Below are 20,920 nucleotides of genomic sequence, written 5' to 3'. Positions count from 1 at the left end.
GTTTCTTGAGATTACACTCTCTACAATATAGTATAATGCGGTCGTGAATTATAAGGCAATATGCATCTGTATTGGCTGAAAAGTTTTCATTTGCTTCAAATTCCAATCGCACATCTACATATGTTTGTTTTAGAAATTCGTTTTGTTTTGAGCAATCAATAACAGCCAATTGTGCATAATATTGAAAGTTATTTTTAGTTAATAAAGGTTCAGATTCTTCTCCATAGTAGGACGGTTGAAAATTACAATACATTTTATATAGTATGCAAAATTTGTTTTGAGTAAAATTTAAATTTAAATTTCCATAAGCATAGTACTGTGAGTTTAATAAAAGTTTAACATTGATAAGATTAGAGATATCAAATAAATTTGCATACCTTTCTTGATCTTCTTTTCGATTTGTTTGAAAACCAAGAATAACATATCGAAGTTTTTCAACTTGTGTTGAAGTTTTCACAGTCCACACATGCTTTTGAGTGTCATGAATCATATGATACTCATACAAATCTCATTGTTATAAGTGATTTTTTTAAATGTATTTTAATAATTCAATTTTTTGTCTATCATTTACCGTTAAATGTGGAATTAACCATTCAACTTTAATAATTATAATTATAAATTCTTTACGCTTAGCTACACCAATGTTTACTACAGCATTTAGATCAGTACGAGATCTTGTTAAACTAAGTTAATGTTTTGAATTTACAACCATCTTTCGATAGTCTTCAGCAAAACCAATAATCATACTTAGTGGAATATTTACATCAAAATATCCAGGATTATTTGTTACTCTGCTATCATTATCATAAGGTAGATAACCAGCACTTTCAGAGTAAATCATTTGATTGGGTGTTTGAGAAATTATATTTTTCATTGTGGTTGTAATACCAACATTTTTAGAGCGATTAATTTCAACACCATTTAATTCATAACGAATCTCATTAAACAGGTAGGAAATACCATTGCTAATTAACTTTGTATTAGTTACAAGCGTATTGTTAGGCGTAACAATTCTTCCAGTGACGTGTAGAGTACTTTTAGAGCTGGAAGAATGAACAAGTCTTGATGTTGAACTGCAATTCGAATCTCGTCACTGTTATTAAATGCTGATGACACGTATGGTTGATGTGCATGAATCTCATAGTGTGTCACAGAATTATCAAATTTAACTGGACTTAGAATGTTTAAAATTTCTTCCATTTTTATTACAACAACAAATAAAAAGTATGTGTACAATTAATTTTTTCCTTTGTTTTTCTGATAAAATGAATGACTTCTGACATGGCAACTCTTTTATATAGCTTCCACCAGTTTTTCTATGAAATAAAATTTCCATTACGTTGATTTAACGTGTAATCGAATTGTTATAGTTTCACCTCTAAAATTTATTAAATCTCCGTCTTGATCAACGATTTTTATTTAAATATTATGTATTATCTTCACGGCGATTGGAAGATAAATAACGTGAGATGGAACTTCCACAATCTTATTTCAGCTTGAACGATTGGAAAAAACTCGTGAATTGTGTGTACCTTTTTATTATTTATGTATGCACCAGTAGTAATGTTACATTCAATTCTGAATCCTATAGGATTCACATTATTATAATAATTCACCAATTGAATCGTTTTGTTTAAAACTCACTTCAAAGCTGCTTGTTATTTCACTACGAAAAGTATTATTGTTAGGTTTGATTTTCACAATTTCAGACCCATTTTCAATAGAGTTTTGAATATATTTTTCAATATCTTCAATTTCATAACTTTTAGGGGGAATAGTAATCACTTTATCACCAATATAAAATTTATTTTTACCTTAATCAATATTAGGAATTGAATTGGAAGTTAGTAATTCAACTAAGCCAAGTACATATTTTTTATTAGATAATAATTCCATCGGAGGAAAATATTCTGCCTCCAGTGTAGATGAATTGCCTGAAATAGTCAGAGTAAAGGATTCTTCCATGTTAATGCCTTTTCGTAAACTGATTAGGTGGAATGACTTACAATAATTTATATAGAATATATTTTTGAGTTATTTCAAGCTATCCACATAAGAATTTTAGACATAAATGACCACAATTAAAGCTATTATAATGTTGATAATTTTGATGATTATATTGTATTAAACTATTGTAACCTAAGTAATTGACAAGACTACTTTATTATTAACTTTTTTATATGCAATCCAATACGTTCCAGAACCATCTTTATCATGTAACTTAATAATGGCTGATTCATTTTTTCGAGGTCCTCTTCCCAGCAAACACTGTTACGTAACTGTTATGTAACGGTTACGTAACAAAGAGAAACTTGTGATTTTTTTTATTTGTAACGTGTGAGTAACGTGTTAGTAAAAATGTCTACCACACATTAATCACAATGTTCTGTATCAATTATGTAACATTTACGTAACAAAGTTACACACATATAAGCAACATTTACGTAACAAAGTTACACACATATAAGTAACATTTACGTAACAAAGTTACACACATATAAGTCACTTTTACGTAACAGAGTATACACATATAAGTAACATTTACATAACAAAGTTACATACATGTAAGTAACATTTACGTAACAAAGTTACACACATATACGTAACAATGTTGTAACATTTAAGTAACATTTACGTAACAATGCTACAAACATGTTAGTAACAATTTTGTAACATTGTTATAAGCAGGTGAGTAATCAGTGTGTTACAATGTTACATTAAAGGAAGGAGTATGAGATGTCATTATTATATTATATGAATAGACTTTAAATACAATATTTTTTTATATTTAATATCAAACAATTATTTACAGCGTACACAGGTGATTTAAAATATAACTTTTTAAAGTATATACAGAAAGCAAACCTCAAACAATATATAAATAATTACAATTACAATCGGTTTATCATTTAATTTTTATAGAATAGTCAGAATATTTATTTTATACAAAAAATAGACAACGGAGAACAGTAATCATGGAAATATTACAAATGATTACCTATGATATTATGCCATTCGTAGTAGATAGAAATTAAAAAAACGGGAAATTGTTTTTAGTTTAAATTTCAAGGCTCAAACCAGTGAAAGTATCTAAAAATACGGACTTTACGGACCAAAAATAAAAAATTATTAACCAATTGCTGACAAAATTATAAAATTATTGTTTTGAAGAATTTTTAACTAAAACTCTTCTTAAAATCTATTATTTTTAATAATTTTCGAAAAAGTTCTATGACAATTTTCAAATCCATTTTTTTGCAATTTTCAATTTTACGAAATTTCAATTATTCATAAATTCTTCAATTAAATATATATATATATATTACAAAATAAAAACTTCAAATAATATTTAAAAATCTTCAATTAAACTTTCTTTAAAAAAATTAATTCCACAGAATTGTTAGAAATATAAAAAATTGAAATTTTCAAAGATTTTATTATGAAATAACCTAAACCTATTCAAAATTCTATTATTTCTAAAAATTTACGCTCTACTGCTTTTAATATTCAATTATAATCTAAAATTTTAACTGAAATCCAATAATAAATTAATTTTTATAAGAAAATTCTACTACAATTCAATTATTTAGTACAAGAAAAAACTATTGCATGTTATAAAAAATAATTGCATCTTTCTTAAAATTGAATTCTCATAAAGAATTGTATCAACACATTTTTAAATAATTGAATTCTTTTGACGAATTTTAATAAAATTTTATTTTTTCGAGGAATTTCATTAAAATTGTATTAAAAATAATTGAGATTCTGCAATGAGTTTGATTATTTATCAAAATAATTATGAATTCTTAATAAGAATTTTATAATTTACCAAAATAATGAAATCCCTGTAAGAATTTTATTATTTGTGAAAATAATTAAATGATTGCGAAGAAATTTATAAAGACAAATTCTAAATAATGAAATTCCTGTAATATTTTTATTTTTTAAAAATAATTCAAGGATTGTGTAGAATGTTATTACATTTTTTTATAAGTAATTGAATTCTCTTGGAAAATTTTATTTGAATACTAGGTAGCTATTAAAAATCTCTTACTTGAGGACAATTTTTGAATTTAATTGAAATTTTGACAAGAATTTTATTAAAATTTTTAAAAATAATTTAATTTCGGAGAAGAATTTAATAATTTCTAAAGATAATTTAAATTTTGACGAGAATTTAAAAAAAACTTTGAACATAATTGAATTTTTGTGAAGAATTTTATTACTATTGAAAGTAATTGAATTCCTACAATCATTTGTAATTTCTCTAAAATTATCCAAATTATATTGTACAATTTACGGACTTTACGAACGTTTTTCAATCAAATTACTGACATTACGGACCTTTTTTCAAAAAGACGGACTTTTACGGTCTTCAAGCAAAATTACGAAATTATTATGTAGTAAAATACTATTTTCGTGCAATAGTGGAATAATGACAAAAGTGATATTTTTTGCTGAATTTTAAGACATTTTCTTTTGATCTCTGAAGGAGTAATTTGTTTGCTAACTGAAAGAGATGCTTTCTCAACTTCAACAATTGAAAATTTTTTGGAATTGCATGGTCTGGGAAAAATGGTTCGCTTTTTTCAAAGTATTTTATTGATAAAAGTATGTTATCGCGTTCATTATGAATTTTTTATATAATTGCAATTGTACCATCTTTCAACAAACAGCAATTTTCAATTTTTTTTGAAGAAACACGAAATCCTGAAAACTGTAAATACAGTTCGCCGGCTACATTTGACTTTAAAACAGGATAAACTTTTTGATAAGAAGAGACAGGCCTTTTATTATCTCTTTCGGAAATTCAATTGACCAATTGATGTAACGGTCTGCTACTGGTTTTTACAAGTCCCTTCACCTTTTGCAAGTGGTTTTCAAAACTGAAAGCACTGAATTTGTCTAATGGACCGAAAATTTCGCAGCATTGAGGTAAGTGACTTGTTACATGAAAATTGTAAGTGACATATTCTGGACCGTAAAGAATGGAAACATTTTCAACAAACCATTTAATAAGTTTATCCGCATAAGCCCTTAACGCTGGGTTCAAATTTAATTCCTCATCAATTAAAATCCGCATAGAAATACTAAGCGATAAAAAATGTGCGTAAACATCTTCTGAAAGGATTTGTTTTAAAACAACTATTCCCGTATATAAAAGGAACTGACGACACTCAGTAGCTTTCCACCTTTCAATGTCATTAAACTGACCTTGGTTTACGAGCGAATTCACAAGGTATAAACAGTTTCATATTTATTAAAGTCTCTGAAAGAGTTTTAATCCTATCATCTTCTAATCGCACGTTCCTTTTACCCTTAATCCAAAACCACACTAATCTTCGGACAATACCAAGGCAAACACAGTGCATATGATCGATAGGTACTTGATCAATTACATCTTCAAACAATTCTTCTAAACAAGAATACCCAGTGTGATGTTCCGGCTGAAACCTTTGTCGAAAAGAAGTGTGAAATCTTAAACTCGATTGAGTTTCAGGAAATGTCATTTGATTATTAATATATTCACCCTCTTGAATACACTTTGGACAAGCAAAGTGGCCAGTATGACCCTTAGTGCATGTTACAAAAGCTTTCGCTGGTGCATCACAAATTAGAGCATTCAGAGTAACTTGTACTATTTTACCATCTACTTTAACACCTAATTCTCTACACTGAAGGAAATCATTAACAAACGGTCTAAGAAATTGATTAACATCTTTTGGTTTCGTTAAACCATGGTAAACTCCAATTTCAAATGGTTCTGTGTAAAAATCAGCTGCTATGGAGCCCAATATTGTCCAAAAATTACTGTTCGAACTTTTCACTAAAGGTACCCCATCAATATTTACATTTATTTGTACCTTATCTGGAGTTAATTTAAAATACTTTTTTATTGAACGTACGACACAAGATTCAAGCCCAAAATGGTAATACTGACCTTCACCAAGTGGATCTAGCTCAAATGAGATATTCTTGGGAGTTTTCATCAGTGTCCGTCTATCTTTCGGAAGTTCGCCATGACCATACTTTCGTAAAACTCGGAGTAAATTATTTGTAATTTTTTGACTTAAATGACCTTCTGAAACAATGTCTTGTAATTCACTAGCTAAATCATTTTCGCTGTTACAACTACTATCAGACTCATAATTACTGTTATATACGTCTTCGTCGGACAAATCACTATAAACAACATCGCTGTCAAAATCATCTAAATGGTCCAAAATAGCATTCTCATTAACACTCTCATTTATTTCAGGTAAGACATCATTTGAATTACTTGGTACTTCGGAACAGGCATCAATAGAATATTCAAAATTCCCAGTTTCTACATCTGACATATCGCAATCATTAACAAAAAAATTTGTTGCAGTAGAGGCATCGTTACATACTTCTGTTTCTTCATTTCCGTCGATTTCTAGAGCTAAAAAAGTTGACAAATTTGAAACTTCTTCTCTAATCAAACGAGATTTATGTCGTTTTGATAACTGGCTGAACTCCTTAGACATTGTTTTTATATACTCTTCATGTAGATGAAAGATATTTCATGAAAGTAAATTAACTCGGAGAATATCGAGTTTTACGAGACCGAGACTCTCAGCGATATTTTTAAAAACTAGAAAAAAAAGTAAAAAATATTATTACGAGACTTAATTTATTATATTATTCAACTTAATTTATTCATTTATAATTTTAATTAACAAACTAATAGTTTTTAATGAACACTTTTGTTATATCCATTAATTACACAATTTTCTGGAATTTAAAAGTTGTGCTGGATACGAGTAATCAATTTTGTCTAGTTTTAAATGTTTAGTTATGTTTACTCTCTAAATCAGAATTAGTAAAAAGTTCTAAACAAACGACGATAAGTATTCCACCAAATAATGTATTAATAGTCGATAAAACAGTTTCAATAATTAATAATAATAAAGTACATGTTCCGGTAATGTGTTTACAGTTTAAAGTTGAAAATAATTTCTAATGGCTTCTAATATTAGTATCTATAATAAATGTGAAAAAAAATTGGATCTGAGGCGGGGAAATTGTTACGTATTATATTTTTCGTCGAAAAAACGTTGGTAACTTCAGTTTCATTTTTTTTATTAACTTTTTAATAATTTTTCTTTTCAAATATTTTCAATTTTAAAATTAATGTACTAAAAAATCATTGAATTGTTCCAAAGAATTTTGTCAAAAAATTTGATAATAATAGAATTCCTTCAAAGAAGTCTATATTATTTAGAAAAATAACTGAATTCTCGCAAAGAATTGAAAATTGAAATTGAAAATTTTGAAAGCAATTGAAATGTATGAAGAATAATTTTATTAGTATAGAGATGTGCAAAAAGCTCGAAGTGCCGAGCCGAGCCGAATTTTTTCAAACCGAGTCCGAGCCGGCTCAATGTATCGAGTACTCGAAAAATTTGAGTACTCAAATAAAATCGAGTACTCACAATATATATAAGTACTTGAAATTATTCAAGCTTTTTGCCCAGCTCAACTCGAGCTCAAACTGATTGGGCTCGGCTCGGCTCGAAAATTTAAAAGCTCGAAAAGATTATTATATTATAAAAGATAACTTTATTAAAACTGAATTGAAAATAATTGAATTCTTGCAAAGAATTTTACTATTCATAAAAATAGTTTAATTGTTTCGAAGAATTTATTAAAATTTTAAAAAATAATTGAAATTTATGGAAAAATTTAAAAATATTTGAATTCATCAGAGGAATTCAATTAAAATTGTTTTGAAAATAATTGAATTCCTGCAAAGTATTTTACTATTTATAAAAATAATTTATATTATATTAATTTTAACATTTATAAAAATAATTGAAAATTTTCGAAGAATTTATAAAAATTTTAAGAAATAATTAAATTGTTATGAAGAATTTTATAGAAATATTTGAAAATAATGAAATATTTTCAAGAAATTCAATTAAAGTTCTTTCGAAAATAATTCAATTTCTTTGAAGAATTTTATTAAAATTAAGTATATTGAAAATAATTACATTCTTGCAAAGAATTTTACTATCTTTAAAATTAATATAATTCTTGCAAAGAATTTTACTATTTATAAAAGTAATTGGATTTTTTCCAAATGTGTTAAAAAATTTTTTAAAATTGAATTCTTCTGAGGAATTCAATTAAAATTGTCTTGAAAATCATTGAATTTCTGTAAAGATTTTAATATTTAAAAAAATAATTGAATTTGTTTAGAATAATTTATTAAAATGTTAGAAATTGAATTCTTTCGTGAAATTTTATTAAAATTTTTGAAAATATGAACAGTTATAACAATAATAATTAATTTTGTACCAAATAAGTAAATTTTTTAAATTTATGAAATTGGTTAAAAAAATTATATTTGACAATAATAAATAGAACATCACGTTCCACGCACTAGCGCGTGTAACATTTGCTAAGAATTAGTTTTATTCACCAATTGCTACTTATCAAAAAGAAGAAAAGTCGTGCATAAAAACAATTAACAATTAGTAAAATTTTACTGTTTGTTAGTAGAATTTTACTAATTCAAAATGTGGAGAGTAAGTTTCTAGACTAAATGTAGTCTGGAAAAAAGATTGGGGTACAGAAGTGCCAAAAAAGTACCAATCCAAGTATTCCAGGATGTTATTTTCTTCAAGATAATTTTCATTGAAATGTTTGTAATACAAAAAACCATCAGCATGTAAATAAGTTTTTTTTACCAACGAGCAATAAGTCTGACATTTTTACATAAAAATTTAATATGTACTGTTACGTCAAAACGATAGGCCTTTTTAAATATACCTAGCGTTCCTCGTTTTAAATTAGTTTCATAAATAAATCTAATTTGGGATGAGGATAAGTCAATGAGCCTACTAAATGTGAGAGAATAATTTATTTAAAAACCAACAAGAAAGAAAAGAGTTGACAAAATTACAATGAGTACAAAATTATGAATCTTACTTAAAGAATAACGATTACTGGTGGTGTGATGATAATCTCCTGTCTAATCTCAATGGTGTTGAGCGCTAGACGAAAAGGGGCCTTTTGCTTGTTGTCCTTAATGGTTGGGTATTAATCCTCTTGTTTACACTAATGATATAGTGTATTGTATTTTGAAAATATCTGCTTTCTTCCAGACGGTTGTCGCCTCTTGAGCAAATTTCGATGGTTCGAAATTTGGAATGTGTTGTTTAAATATTAGATCTTCTTTGATTGTTGAGATTATTTCCAATTTAATAATTTTGGAAATTGTTTAAAAATTTATATTTTGCAAATTGATGTATAATAAAAGGTTGATTTACAGTTCACTTCAAATTTAACACTTGGGGATATATTGTTCACTTTCGAACAATGCACTTTAAAAAGAATACTTGGAGATATACTGTTCACTTTCAAAGATGTACTTTGAATTCACTTGTAAATTATGTGATGTGTTAACGTTGACTGAACGATGTAAACTGGTTGATTCCCAAAAAATTACTCTCTAGTCTCTTGTACAGAACGATGTGTTCAGGTTGATTTCTAAATAGTTACTCTCTGATCTGAGTAGAACTCATATCCCCTTTTATATAAAACTGTCTTCATCAATTCTTTGGAATCATACACGTGTCGATGTTGCTTGGATTTTAAGGGGGGTTGGAGCGACTGGCTGCAATGCTGTGAAGACTGTCTAAGAGGCGTGAGGAGTGATTATTTTCTCTCTCAGTTGTGACTGCTAGGCGACTGTTGTCTCTCTCTTTTGTGGCTGGTAGGTTGCAATCCAGAGCGATAGTTTAAGGGGGGTTGAGGGGCGACCGTTGTACCTCTCAGTTCAGATTCCAGAAATTAGACACCTGCCTGCTTGTTTTATACACTCCAATGATTATGGGATTATATTAATCTGCCTGATGGATTATCGTTATTCTTTTTACATGAAAAGTATTACCCATCTTTCTTGGATTTGTTATAATTTATAAGTTTGTTTAAATACATATAAAATTTATAATAACAATTACCTTCTTATAAAATATATTGAATATAATGCAATAATATGAAGAGATTGTATGAATACGTATTTCAAATACGTTAGTATAATATATATGTATAATTCAATATGTTTAAAAGAAATACACACCTAAATATTATAGATAATTTAAGTATATTAAGAAGTTACGGACGTAACAGTACTAACAATTATTAACAGTTTAATGAAATAAACCGAAAATTAAATTTACTGTTAACCAAAAAGAATTTTTGGAAAAGATATCCATTGAAAAAATAATAATTTTAGAAATTTGGCATTAGCACTTATGTTTTGGCACTTTTGACTCTCTACCCTGGAAAAGAATTGGATTATAAATTATTAAATAATAAATTTTATAATATCAAAGAATTTGATAATTGAATTTACATTTTACAACTATATATATTTTGTAAACAGTTTTCTCTAAGGCAACTCTAAATTTCTCAAATTAAGGTAAGTAGATTTATCGAGACCGAGATCGAGACCACTTTTTTCGAGACTGACATATTAAATTTTAATATTTAACGAGATCGAGACGATGCTATATAAAATCTCGTCTCGTTTCGTGGGAAGCACTATTTTCGCGTAATAAAAAGTAATTCTTTTAAATAAAAATAACGAAACATACATAAAAATAGAATTTTGGTAGTTTATTTACTTGTGCATTAACACAATTAAGGCATTTAATAAAATTTAGTTATTTTTGAAATTTTCAATTAAATTTGCAAAAAATATAATATTTTCCATAATAAAGGAGTCGTATCTTAAAATGGCACATGCTCCAATTTCTGATTTTTTATGGCCTCATTTTTAAATTGTTCAATAATAAATTTGAAAAATCTCTTTCTATTCTTAAAATTTTAAATTAAATAATTGAAACATTTACTAAAAATGCGTGCCATTTTAAGATCCAAGATGCCTCTATTATTTAAATAATAAATAAATAAACTTTTTGAATTCAATAATTTTGTAAATTTATTTATAACTTTTTATTATACAGAACTACTGACAGTTTTTTGAGTAAGTTAAGTATTTTATATTTAGTATATTGCAAAAAAAGAAATTGAAATTATCACAACTTTTTACAAAAATTCTTTTGTAACAGCAAATAAAACATTTTGATTCGAATTACAAATAAAATTATTTTTTAACAGAGCTTTCTACTGTAAAATAATCGATATATTAAATAGGTTATGCTTAATATATCTATGTTTTAATATGTGTTTAATATGTTAAAATATGTGTTTTTATTGTTATACATATATTTCGTGATACTTATTCGTGAAATTACAGATGAAGGAAAACAAGCGAAAACATTCGAAATCGGTTAACCACTTCACTGGCGGGGCGTTCCAAATGGCGTTCCACGCGCCGAGGCCCAGACTGGCAAAAACACCGAAATGGCGTTCCTAATAAAACATTATTTTTAAAGAGTGTACACTACTTTTAACTTATACAAAGCAATATTTCTATAGTTTAGACATCATGGAACAAGATTATCACAATAAAAATTTCAGTTTTTGGGATTTTCAATGTTTTTTCAAACAATGAAATAGTCAATTTTTACCACTTTTCACCAAATGGCGTTCCACTTTTTTTCAATTTTTACACAGTAAAACTCATATTTTTTATTTAAAAAATATATTTACATACAAAACATTATAATATAATAATGTAATAAGTAAAAAATAAATATAAATAATTAATAAATAAAATTTAATAATTATTAATAATAACAAAAGTGGAACGCCATTTGTTAAAAAGTGTTAAAAATCGACTATTTCAACGTTCAAAGAAACATTAAAAATCTCAAAAACTGAAATTTTCATTGTGATAATCTTGTTCCCTGATGTCTAAACTATAGAAATATTGCTTTGTAGTAGTAAAAAGTAGTGTACACTCTTTAAAAATAAAGTTTTATTAGGAACGCCATTTCGGTGTTTTTGCCAGTCTGGGCCTCGGCGCGTGGAACGCCATTTGGAACGCCCCGCCAGTGAAGTGGTTAATAGATTTCGAAACAGTGGAGTAAACCAATTTTCTAAAAATTTATTTTCCGAATATTTTTGTTTATCTATAATTGATATAATTGAATTTATTAACATATACGATTGTATAGAAAAAAACCTGCAAGAATTTTAGTCCTTTTTGCAATATATAAATGAAAAAACATTTCGGCTACCCACAATAACCACTGCGGTAGTCCACGTACAAAAAAATACTTGTCAGCGCAGAAGTTATAGTCTTTAAAATTATACTTATAAAATTATTTAAAAACAATTTCTATATTTGTCTTGTAATACTTTTCTAGTTTATTCTCCACAAAATATTATGTCAAAATTGTAACGCAAACAGAATTTTCTATTGTTTAAAATAATCGAGACATTAAATAGGTTATGTTCAGAATGTTGAATTTGAAAACAAAAAATATATTATTATATTCATAAATATTGTAAATTAATATATTAATTTTTATTCGTTTTAAAAATTGGAAACGTTTGAGAATACATAATGAGTATGCTTACCTGAGTTTTCAATTTAATTTCAACGTTTACATCAACGTCAAATTGTCATGAAAAGAAGGATGAGAATTAACATACAAACAGTGTGGACGTATTTATTATTACTTCCAGCAAAGGCCACATAAAAACATGACTATGGTTTTACTTGATAAATTCCATACAACGTGTATATTCAATATTATAAAGTTTTAGGTTATTAAATGGTCCTGTCCCCAATCGTTGAAATCAAACCATGAATCAAACATGACCTACTGTAATATTTTTACTATTGAGACGATACACGTGTGAAACCGTATATAAAGGTTAAGGTTAGGTTAGATATGGAACTGCCTGTCTTTGTCCAACTGCTTATCAGAGAATATATATAGATATCAAAGACTTGTCCTCTCTGTTTAAGTGTTTACTGTCGTTTGGTAGCTTTGGTAGCAAGTGTTGATATTATGTTCAGATCTTTAAGACGGTTCTACAATGGGCACGTCGGACGTGGTCGTCTGACGACATCCATGCTATTCAAATGGGTGACGTCAGTACGGCACGTCAGACGTTCACGTCCAACGTGCCCATTGTAGAACCGACTTTACATATACATATCGTAAACAAAGTCATGCTTTAACCTACTCTTGCCGCTCGACAAATCTTTCTTTCATTTATCTAAACGTGTCGATGTGTATTTGCTACAATTTGTTTAATAGACGTGAATAGTGTTAAAATGGATTTGGATTACGATTTGGTAAGCAAAATAATTTCAAATAATATAGAAATAAATGTAAATGTAATAAATCAGGGTTGACACGCAACCTGAAAACCTGGAAATGTCAGGAAATTTTATATACTTCGAAAAAACCTGGAAAAGTCTCAATTTTGGTTGTAATCCTGGAAAATTATTGTTTTCTTAAGTTATTGTGCTTATTCTTGAAATCTAATTTTTCTTTAATTCAAATTTCTTAATTTAATTTTAAAAGAGTTGTCTTCACAATTTTTCTTCGCAATAATTTAATTATTTTCATAAATAATCAAATGTTTTTTACAGAGATTTAATTATTTTCATAAATAATAAAAAACTTTATAAATTAACTATTATTTTCACAAATAATAAAACTCATTGCTGAATTTCAATTATTTTTAATACAATTTTAATCGAATTTCTCAAAAAATGTAATTATTCTGAAAATTTTTATTAAAATTCGTTGATAGAATTCAATTACTTGAAAATTTGTTGATAACGATTCTTTATGGGAATTAAATTTTAAGAAACATTCAATTATTCAATAAATTACTTATTTTTGTATTTAAATATTTAAATTGTCGTAGAATTTTCTAATTATAATTGATTCAAATATAAATTTCAGTTAAAATTGTAGATAATTGAATTTTGATCTTTGAATGTTTTTTCATACTTTAGCTAAAAGTTGTGTAGATTTAATTTTTTTTTAAAGTTCAATTGAATTTTTTTTAAGTTATTTGAAGTTTGTATTTTCTAATATTTGATTGAAGAATTTTCGACTAATCGATGAAATTTCGTAAAATTGAATTGTAAACAAAAGGATTTGAAAATGTTCAAAGAAATGTTTTAAAAATTATTAATAATAATTAATTTAAAGAAGAATTTTAGTTACAAATTTTGGAAAAGAGTTATTGAATTAAAATGATGAAAGTAATTTTGAACAAGTGACAGTACCAGTAATGGTCAATTGTGTCATTGATAATGAACAGTAAAATTCTACTAAGTAATTATAAAAATCTAAATTATCATAAATGTATGTTATTTATAAAATATGTATTTAAAATTAGTAAAAGAATATCAAATTAATTTTTTTTACAAAAATGTAAATTATTTTGCTGGTATTGTACAAATCCCCGTAATATAAAAAATATGTTATTTTCTGTTTTTCAATTTATTGTTTTCTATAAAGGTATATTCAGTAAAAAGATGTAAACTCTGACTAAAGAAAGATATAACTAATATAAAATAACGTTTAATATTAATTAAATTTTAGTATGTAATATAATTTTATATTACATTACAATTAACTTTTAAGTTTTTCTTTCTAGAGACCAGTGGAAAGCCTTAAAGAATTTGCTGTTGTTAAGTTCTTACAATCGGAAAATGAATTGGATCAATATTCAGAAGTGCTGGTAAAATGGCTACGATACTTTAAAGATATAAATGATAAAATCATTTATAAATGTTGGTGGCCTCCTACTATTATGAATGTTACATCGTTGCTTTTAAAGAGAAGTGACCACGATTCTGCAACTTGGTTCTTATTGGAAGTAGAAATTGATAAATTCTGTTGTAAGTATTTTTCAATTTAACTATAAATATATGTTTATCAAATATAGGAAACTTTTAATTTTAACTTATTTTCTCAATTTCTTAATTTGAATTTAAATTTTGTTTGGAGTAACATGTATGCACGGAAAAACTTTGTTCAATAATAAATGATTCCAGAATTTATTCAAGAATTAAGGATATGAACTGTTTGAAATATTATTTTAAGCTGTTAGAAAATAACTGAAGTTAATTTCTTATAAACTCGTTGAACTTTCATGAAGAATTCTGGAATTTGTTTTAGAATCGAAAAATATGAACATAAAGAAAGAAATTTGCCTGCTTGAGTACTTGAACTTAAGGTCCAAGATTACAAGATCTTCTCATACCGCTCGACTACGGAAACAAATTACGATATTACAGATCCTCAATTCTTGAATATATTCTGGAATAATTCTCGAACAAGGTTTTTCCAAGTACTTTAAAAAGAATTGGAAATGACAAAATTTCATATTTTATAATTCATTATTTGTAACATAAATGTACAGCACTATTTTTTTATTACAGCTTCAATGACGTCGGCTAGAAAAAGAGCAGGCAATGGAAACTACAGTTCTACAGATCATGAAACCCTAGGCAAAGGCTATCGTTCTAAAATTTCAAGAAACCTGTCGGTTGATGAAGATATGGAAAATTATACGCAAGGTTAGGTGTTATACAATTTTTAATATTGAAGAAAAATTATATTTCTACATGCAGTAATAGGATACATAAATGCATCACCATCGAAAAGAGAAAAAAAATTTTTTGAACAAGAGTATAAAAATAATATAAGAGAATAAAAAAGGAAGATTTTGTTTAGATTTTGTATGTTTTTCAGCTCCAAAAAAGAAAAAAGTGCGACATAATAGTTCTAATTCAATGAATTTTCATAATACTGATGATGATGAGCAACTTAGTACCATCCTTGCACCTCTACCAGAAGAACCTGACTTTGGTGATAAAGATTTATTAACACAGGCTGATACATCAAAACATGCAAGCTATCGTTCTGAAGATGTCTTTGAACATAAGAATATTGATGGTTTGTACTTTATATGAAGATTTATATTTAATTATTATTTTACGATCATTGCTTTCCATAAAATATTGAAATTTGCAAGAAACAGGAAAAGTCAGACCTCAGTCAATTCAAATTTTTTTAAAAATTACATTAACTGAGAATCAAAATTTAATGAACTTATAATAAAATTATTTTTTGTATTTATTGATTAATTCTAATTTTATATGATATTTTTAGATAATAATGGAAAAATACAATCACACATAGAGAAAGTAGTTCGACTATGTGCACACATGAGATTAGAGCTCAAAGATGTAAAAAACCGTCTGTCGCTGGTAGAAAAAGGAAATAATGAGAAGTCGATTCTTAATGAAATGGAAAACATTAAAGCGTTGCTACCACTAAGGAAAGTCGCATATGTGGATGAATTCAATAAGAAATTGAAAACTTCTCAAGAAACTAAATTGCTTTTTGTAAGTATTTTTAATGTAGGAAAAATTTTAATGTTCTTCTTTATTTGATACACAGATAAACGAAATAAAGTAACTAAAAGTAATTTTATTGTAAAACTTAAACTGTCAGGAACTTCTGCGCTTTTTTGACAACTTTTACTATCTTCGGAGTAAATTTTTCTAAGTTTAAAGTACAATTTTGTAAAAAATTAGTAAAATTTACTTCGTCAATAGGAAAAGCCAGAAATGCGCAAAGAAGTTCCTGACAGTCTATAGGTTTTACTATGAAAGTAGTAAAAGTTATATTATTTTTCTCCGTGTACATCTCAAAAAGTAAAGAATTTGACATGCTAGATATTTCATAATATTTTGTTTAGGAAAAATACATTCTTCGAATTGGTGGACCCTCTGCAAAGGAAAACATATACAACGTTTTAAAAACTGTTTTTTCGAATAAATGTTGCAAATATTACACATGGAAAGAAAGAAAACAAAAACCAGCAGCTTAAAAATTACGACTAGTTAATCATGTTAGAAGTATGTATAAGAATTTTTTGTTTTTTTATAACTAAATTTCTGATCGTAAAATTTTGTTCAATTATTCTATTATTTACAGTGAACAATATTTTCTCAATACAATTATCTGCAACTTTATAGTTATAGTACGGATTGAAATTTTCTTTTCATTTATTTAATAAAATAATTTTCTAAAGCATTATTCATATTTGTTATAGCGCTACTCTGCACTACTCACGCGTCTCTAAAAGAGTCGGAGTTCGACAACATTGCCAAAGAGTGGTTTCGCGTATCTATTCAACGCTACAAGAGGGAAAAAGCCAAGTACATTTACCATACTTCCAATTTGTCTAATCTACTTTCTTCAATTTTAATTAACTTTTAATTTTTATATTTTTAGGAATCATAGAAATACACGCAGTGAAAAGGAAGCTGAAGAATAACGATTATACTTACTATAATTACTTATATTATACTTCATTATGATAAAATGTTGTTGGCTCCGCATTCAGCGAGACTCTGCTATTATACATTTTTATTTCACTTTGACAAATCCATTTTTCTTTACGAGTTTAAATAAATTTTTTCTTATTTTTCAAATTAAAATTTCTTTTATTTATTTCTAGAAAATTTTATAGAAAAAATTACAATGTTCTGGAAATTAACGGACTACATTTTCAAAGAACGTTAAAAAATTTAAAATAAAATTAAAGATTATATCGATATTATATTAAATATCTTAAAAAGTTTCAAGATAGCTTATTTTCACCCTACTTCATTTTTACTTTTTAACCCTTCATCCATCACAGGTGAGGGAAATTCTCACCCTCATAAATTAGTTCAAACTTGTTATGAAATGCCCAATTTTTTTTAATGTTTATTAGAATTTATAAACAACATATTGGCAGTAAAATTAACCTTTATTTTCTTTTAATTATTAAAATAAAAAAATAATGACAAATGAAATCAACTATACGCGATCAGTCGCACGGTGAGAAGTTTCGTCACTTTGCGTCAAAAATTCCCGACATTTGTTACTTTCAAATTCAATAACAAAAAAATTAAAATATAAAAAAACACAAAAATTGTTATAATATAAGAAAAAAGAGTACTGTGAAAGGTACTGAAAATATGGAATTATAATTTTTCGTATTTTAAGAGTTATGTACAAATAAAAAAACAAACTGGACAGTTACAGAACATTGTTACTTTCATGTTACATAACAGTTATGTAACAGTTACGTAACAGTTATGTAACAATTACATAACAGTCATGTAATAATAACATAACAGTTATGTAACAATTACATAATTTTGTTACGCAACAGAGAGACTACACTTTGACACAACAGGTTTGTAACGACATTTGATGATGATGAAAATTACAAAAGAAGATATTTTTAAAACTTTAATAAATCAAATATAACTTATTTTTTAGTCATAACTATATAGTAAATTCAAATATCGTAAATATGATATTTGAACAAACTGTATACTTATAAGTAAAAATAACATATGTTTTGATGATTTATTCAAATTTTGGAAGTAATGATGATAAAAATAAATTATGATGATGACAAAAATGGTGCTTTTTAAATTTTAATGAATAAAATATAACTTATTTTTTAGTCATAACTATATAGTAAATTCAAATACAGCAAATATGATATTTGAACAAACTGTATACTTATAAGTAAGAATAACTTATGTTTTGAGGATTTATTCAAATTTTGGAAGTAATGATGATAAAAATAAATTACGATGAAGACCAAAATGATGCTTTTTTATTTATTACTAATATCTATGTAGTAAATTCAAATACTGGAAATACGCTATTTGAAAAAACTGTATACTTATAAATACAAAAAAAATTATATTTTTAAATGGTTTATTAAAATTTTGAAGTAGTGATCATAATAAAAATAGTGCTTTTTAAATTTTGATTAATTAAAAATAACTTATTCCTTACTTGTAAATGTATAGCATATTCCAATATAGTGAATATATACGATTTTATTATATTATAAAATATTTAAAATTAAGTTTGAATTACACTGTGATGATTTTTAAAAATTTATAAAGTAATGATAATTCTTATATTATCTTTATAGTTATTAATGTCTATTTGTATTAATATTTTTTTAATTTTCTTTTTTTAAGGTCATAAATTATTTTCAATTTTTATAATATATAAATATATTTCATTAATTTATTATTATTGGTGTTACTAAACTTTTTATTTTTGCAGGATATTAACCCCTTCAGTGTGTAGCTAAAATATAACAAAATGGTCCCAAAATGTGTAAGATCTTCTTGTACATAAATTTTCATGACAATAGGTACTAAGGGGTTTTTGGGGTCGCTGATTACGATTCCGGTGTTAGTTTTCAAAAATTCAAAATGGCGGATCCAAAATGGCGGACACGATTTTGAAAAATTCATTGGATTCGCTTAAAAATCGTTACTCGGGGGTTTTCGTGGTCGCTGATTACGAATCTAACATTAGTTTTTTAAAATTCAAAATGGCGGATTCCAAATAGCGGTCACGATTTTGAAAAATTCATTCCATACGCTTAAAATTCGTTATTCGGTGGTTTTTGGGGTTGCTGATTACGAATCTGTTATTAGCTTTTCAAAGTTTAAATGGTAAAAATTATTAAAAGAATTTATCCACTTTTGAAATTTGTCAAAATTTTTGGCGGCCATTTTGGATGAAAAATTATATGTTCTTAAAATCTTACTTAAAATCTTACTTCAGAATCGTGATCAGCGACCCCAAAAACCCCCGAGTAAAAATTTTTAAAAGGATTTATCCACTTTTGAAATTTTTCAAAATTTTTGGCGGCCATTTTGGATGAAAAATTATGTATTCTGAAAATATGACTTCAGAATCGTGATCAGCGACCCCAAAAATCCCCGAGTAAGAATTTTTAAAAGAATTTATCCACTTTTGAAATTTTTCAAAATTTTTGGCGGCCATTTTGGATGAAAAATTATTTATTTTGAAAATCTGACTTCAGAATCGTGATCAGCGACCCCAAAAACCCCTGAGTAAAAATTTTTGCGAATATACGTTAAGATGTTTTCTTGTTCGGGCCATGACGTGTATACACGTCATCCACTGTTTGGGCCAGTTTTTTTCATGACGTGTATACACGTCATCCACAGTCAAGGGGTTAATATTTCAAATCATTGTTTGAATTTATTAATTCGAGAGGATTGCTAATTGATAATTTGATAAAAGTTGCTGTAAATTAATTAAAAGTAAGTAAAATATATTTTTTTTAAATTACAGTGAATAATTTCAATTATCATAAAAAAATATTATTTTCATTACAGATTGTTTCTATGGCATTGGAAAGCGAAGAAATGTGGATTAAAAATGCATCAATACTACTAATTATATTTGACTTGATGTGAAAGATATTCACCTTTTGATAAACGTTGCAATATTCCAATTAATGAATGGAATGAAAAGATGTTCGAGTCTCAATTGTATCATTGGTAAGATTTATTTTTACTCTTTCATTACAGTAAAAAAATGTATTATTATAAAGGTTAATTATTTTTTAAATAATTTCCAACGGTAATGTATTAATATAAAATTTTTTTATTATGTAGATTTTGCTTTGTGGTCCGGATAACAAACACTTCGCTTACCAGGATGACAGTACTACTACAAAAAACAAAATTATTTTTATCTTCATTTTGCATTTTTGGAATATTAAAGCCGTACTTGGAAGATTCTTATTTGACATTTTTCGGATAAACTGTCGATTATTAATATCGATAAGAGTAACTGTTCTACAAAAAATTTTGGAATCATTAAAATTTTCTGCATTATTGTACATTTTTTAAAATATTAATTAAATATTTTATTATGTATTATTGTAATTTTTAATAATATCACAAATAATTTATATTTTTAATATAGAAATGTTATTATTATTAATAAATTTTTGTAACTCTTAAAATTTAGAAATACTAAATGTACAAAAAAGTTTGCCCCGTTTTATATGTTCTAAATAAATAAATTATTTTATTAAATACAAATAGCTGTTTGAAAATAATTTTTAAATTAATCGATCTTACAGTTTTACT

The 20,920-nt window shown here is 26.3% G+C and overlaps 2 protein-coding genes across 2 annotated transcripts; one reads left to right on the top strand and one right to left on the bottom strand.

Moving 5' to 3' along the window:
* Positions 1-1,494: 1,494 nt before the first annotated feature.
* On the bottom strand, positions 1,495-12,964 carry LOC122505447. Its single transcript, XM_043617060.1, has 4 exons — positions 12,520-12,964; positions 5,942-6,616; positions 1,815-1,934; positions 1,495-1,666 (listed from the first exon to the last, which is right to left on the bottom strand). The coding sequence occupies exons 2-3, from the start codon at positions 6,507-6,509 to the stop codon at positions 1,816-1,818; spliced, it is 687 nt and encodes a 228-aa protein (XP_043472995.1). The 5' UTR covers positions 6,510-6,616; positions 12,520-12,964; the 3' UTR covers positions 1,495-1,666; position 1,815.
* A 159-nt stretch (positions 12,965-13,123) lies between these two features.
* LOC122505446 lies at positions 13,124-17,363 on the top strand. The gene is made up of 8 exons (XM_043617058.1): positions 13,124-13,246; positions 14,569-14,812; positions 15,356-15,493; positions 15,669-15,872; positions 16,089-16,324; positions 16,681-16,840; positions 17,038-17,143; positions 17,220-17,363. The coding sequence occupies exons 1-6, from the start codon at positions 13,226-13,228 to the stop codon at positions 16,810-16,812; spliced, it is 975 nt and encodes a 324-aa protein (XP_043472993.1). The 5' UTR covers positions 13,124-13,225; the 3' UTR covers positions 16,813-16,840; positions 17,038-17,143; positions 17,220-17,363.
* Positions 17,364-20,920: the final 3,557 nt, after the last annotated feature.

This window comes from Leptopilina heterotoma, unplaced genomic scaffold, assembly GCF_015476425.1.
Source record: "Leptopilina heterotoma isolate Lh14 unplaced genomic scaffold, ASM1547642v1 Lhet_359, whole genome shotgun sequence".
NCBI classification, from domain to species: Eukaryota; Metazoa; Arthropoda; class Insecta; order Hymenoptera; family Figitidae; genus Leptopilina; species Leptopilina heterotoma.
This window is presented reverse-complemented; position numbering and strand designations above follow the sequence as displayed.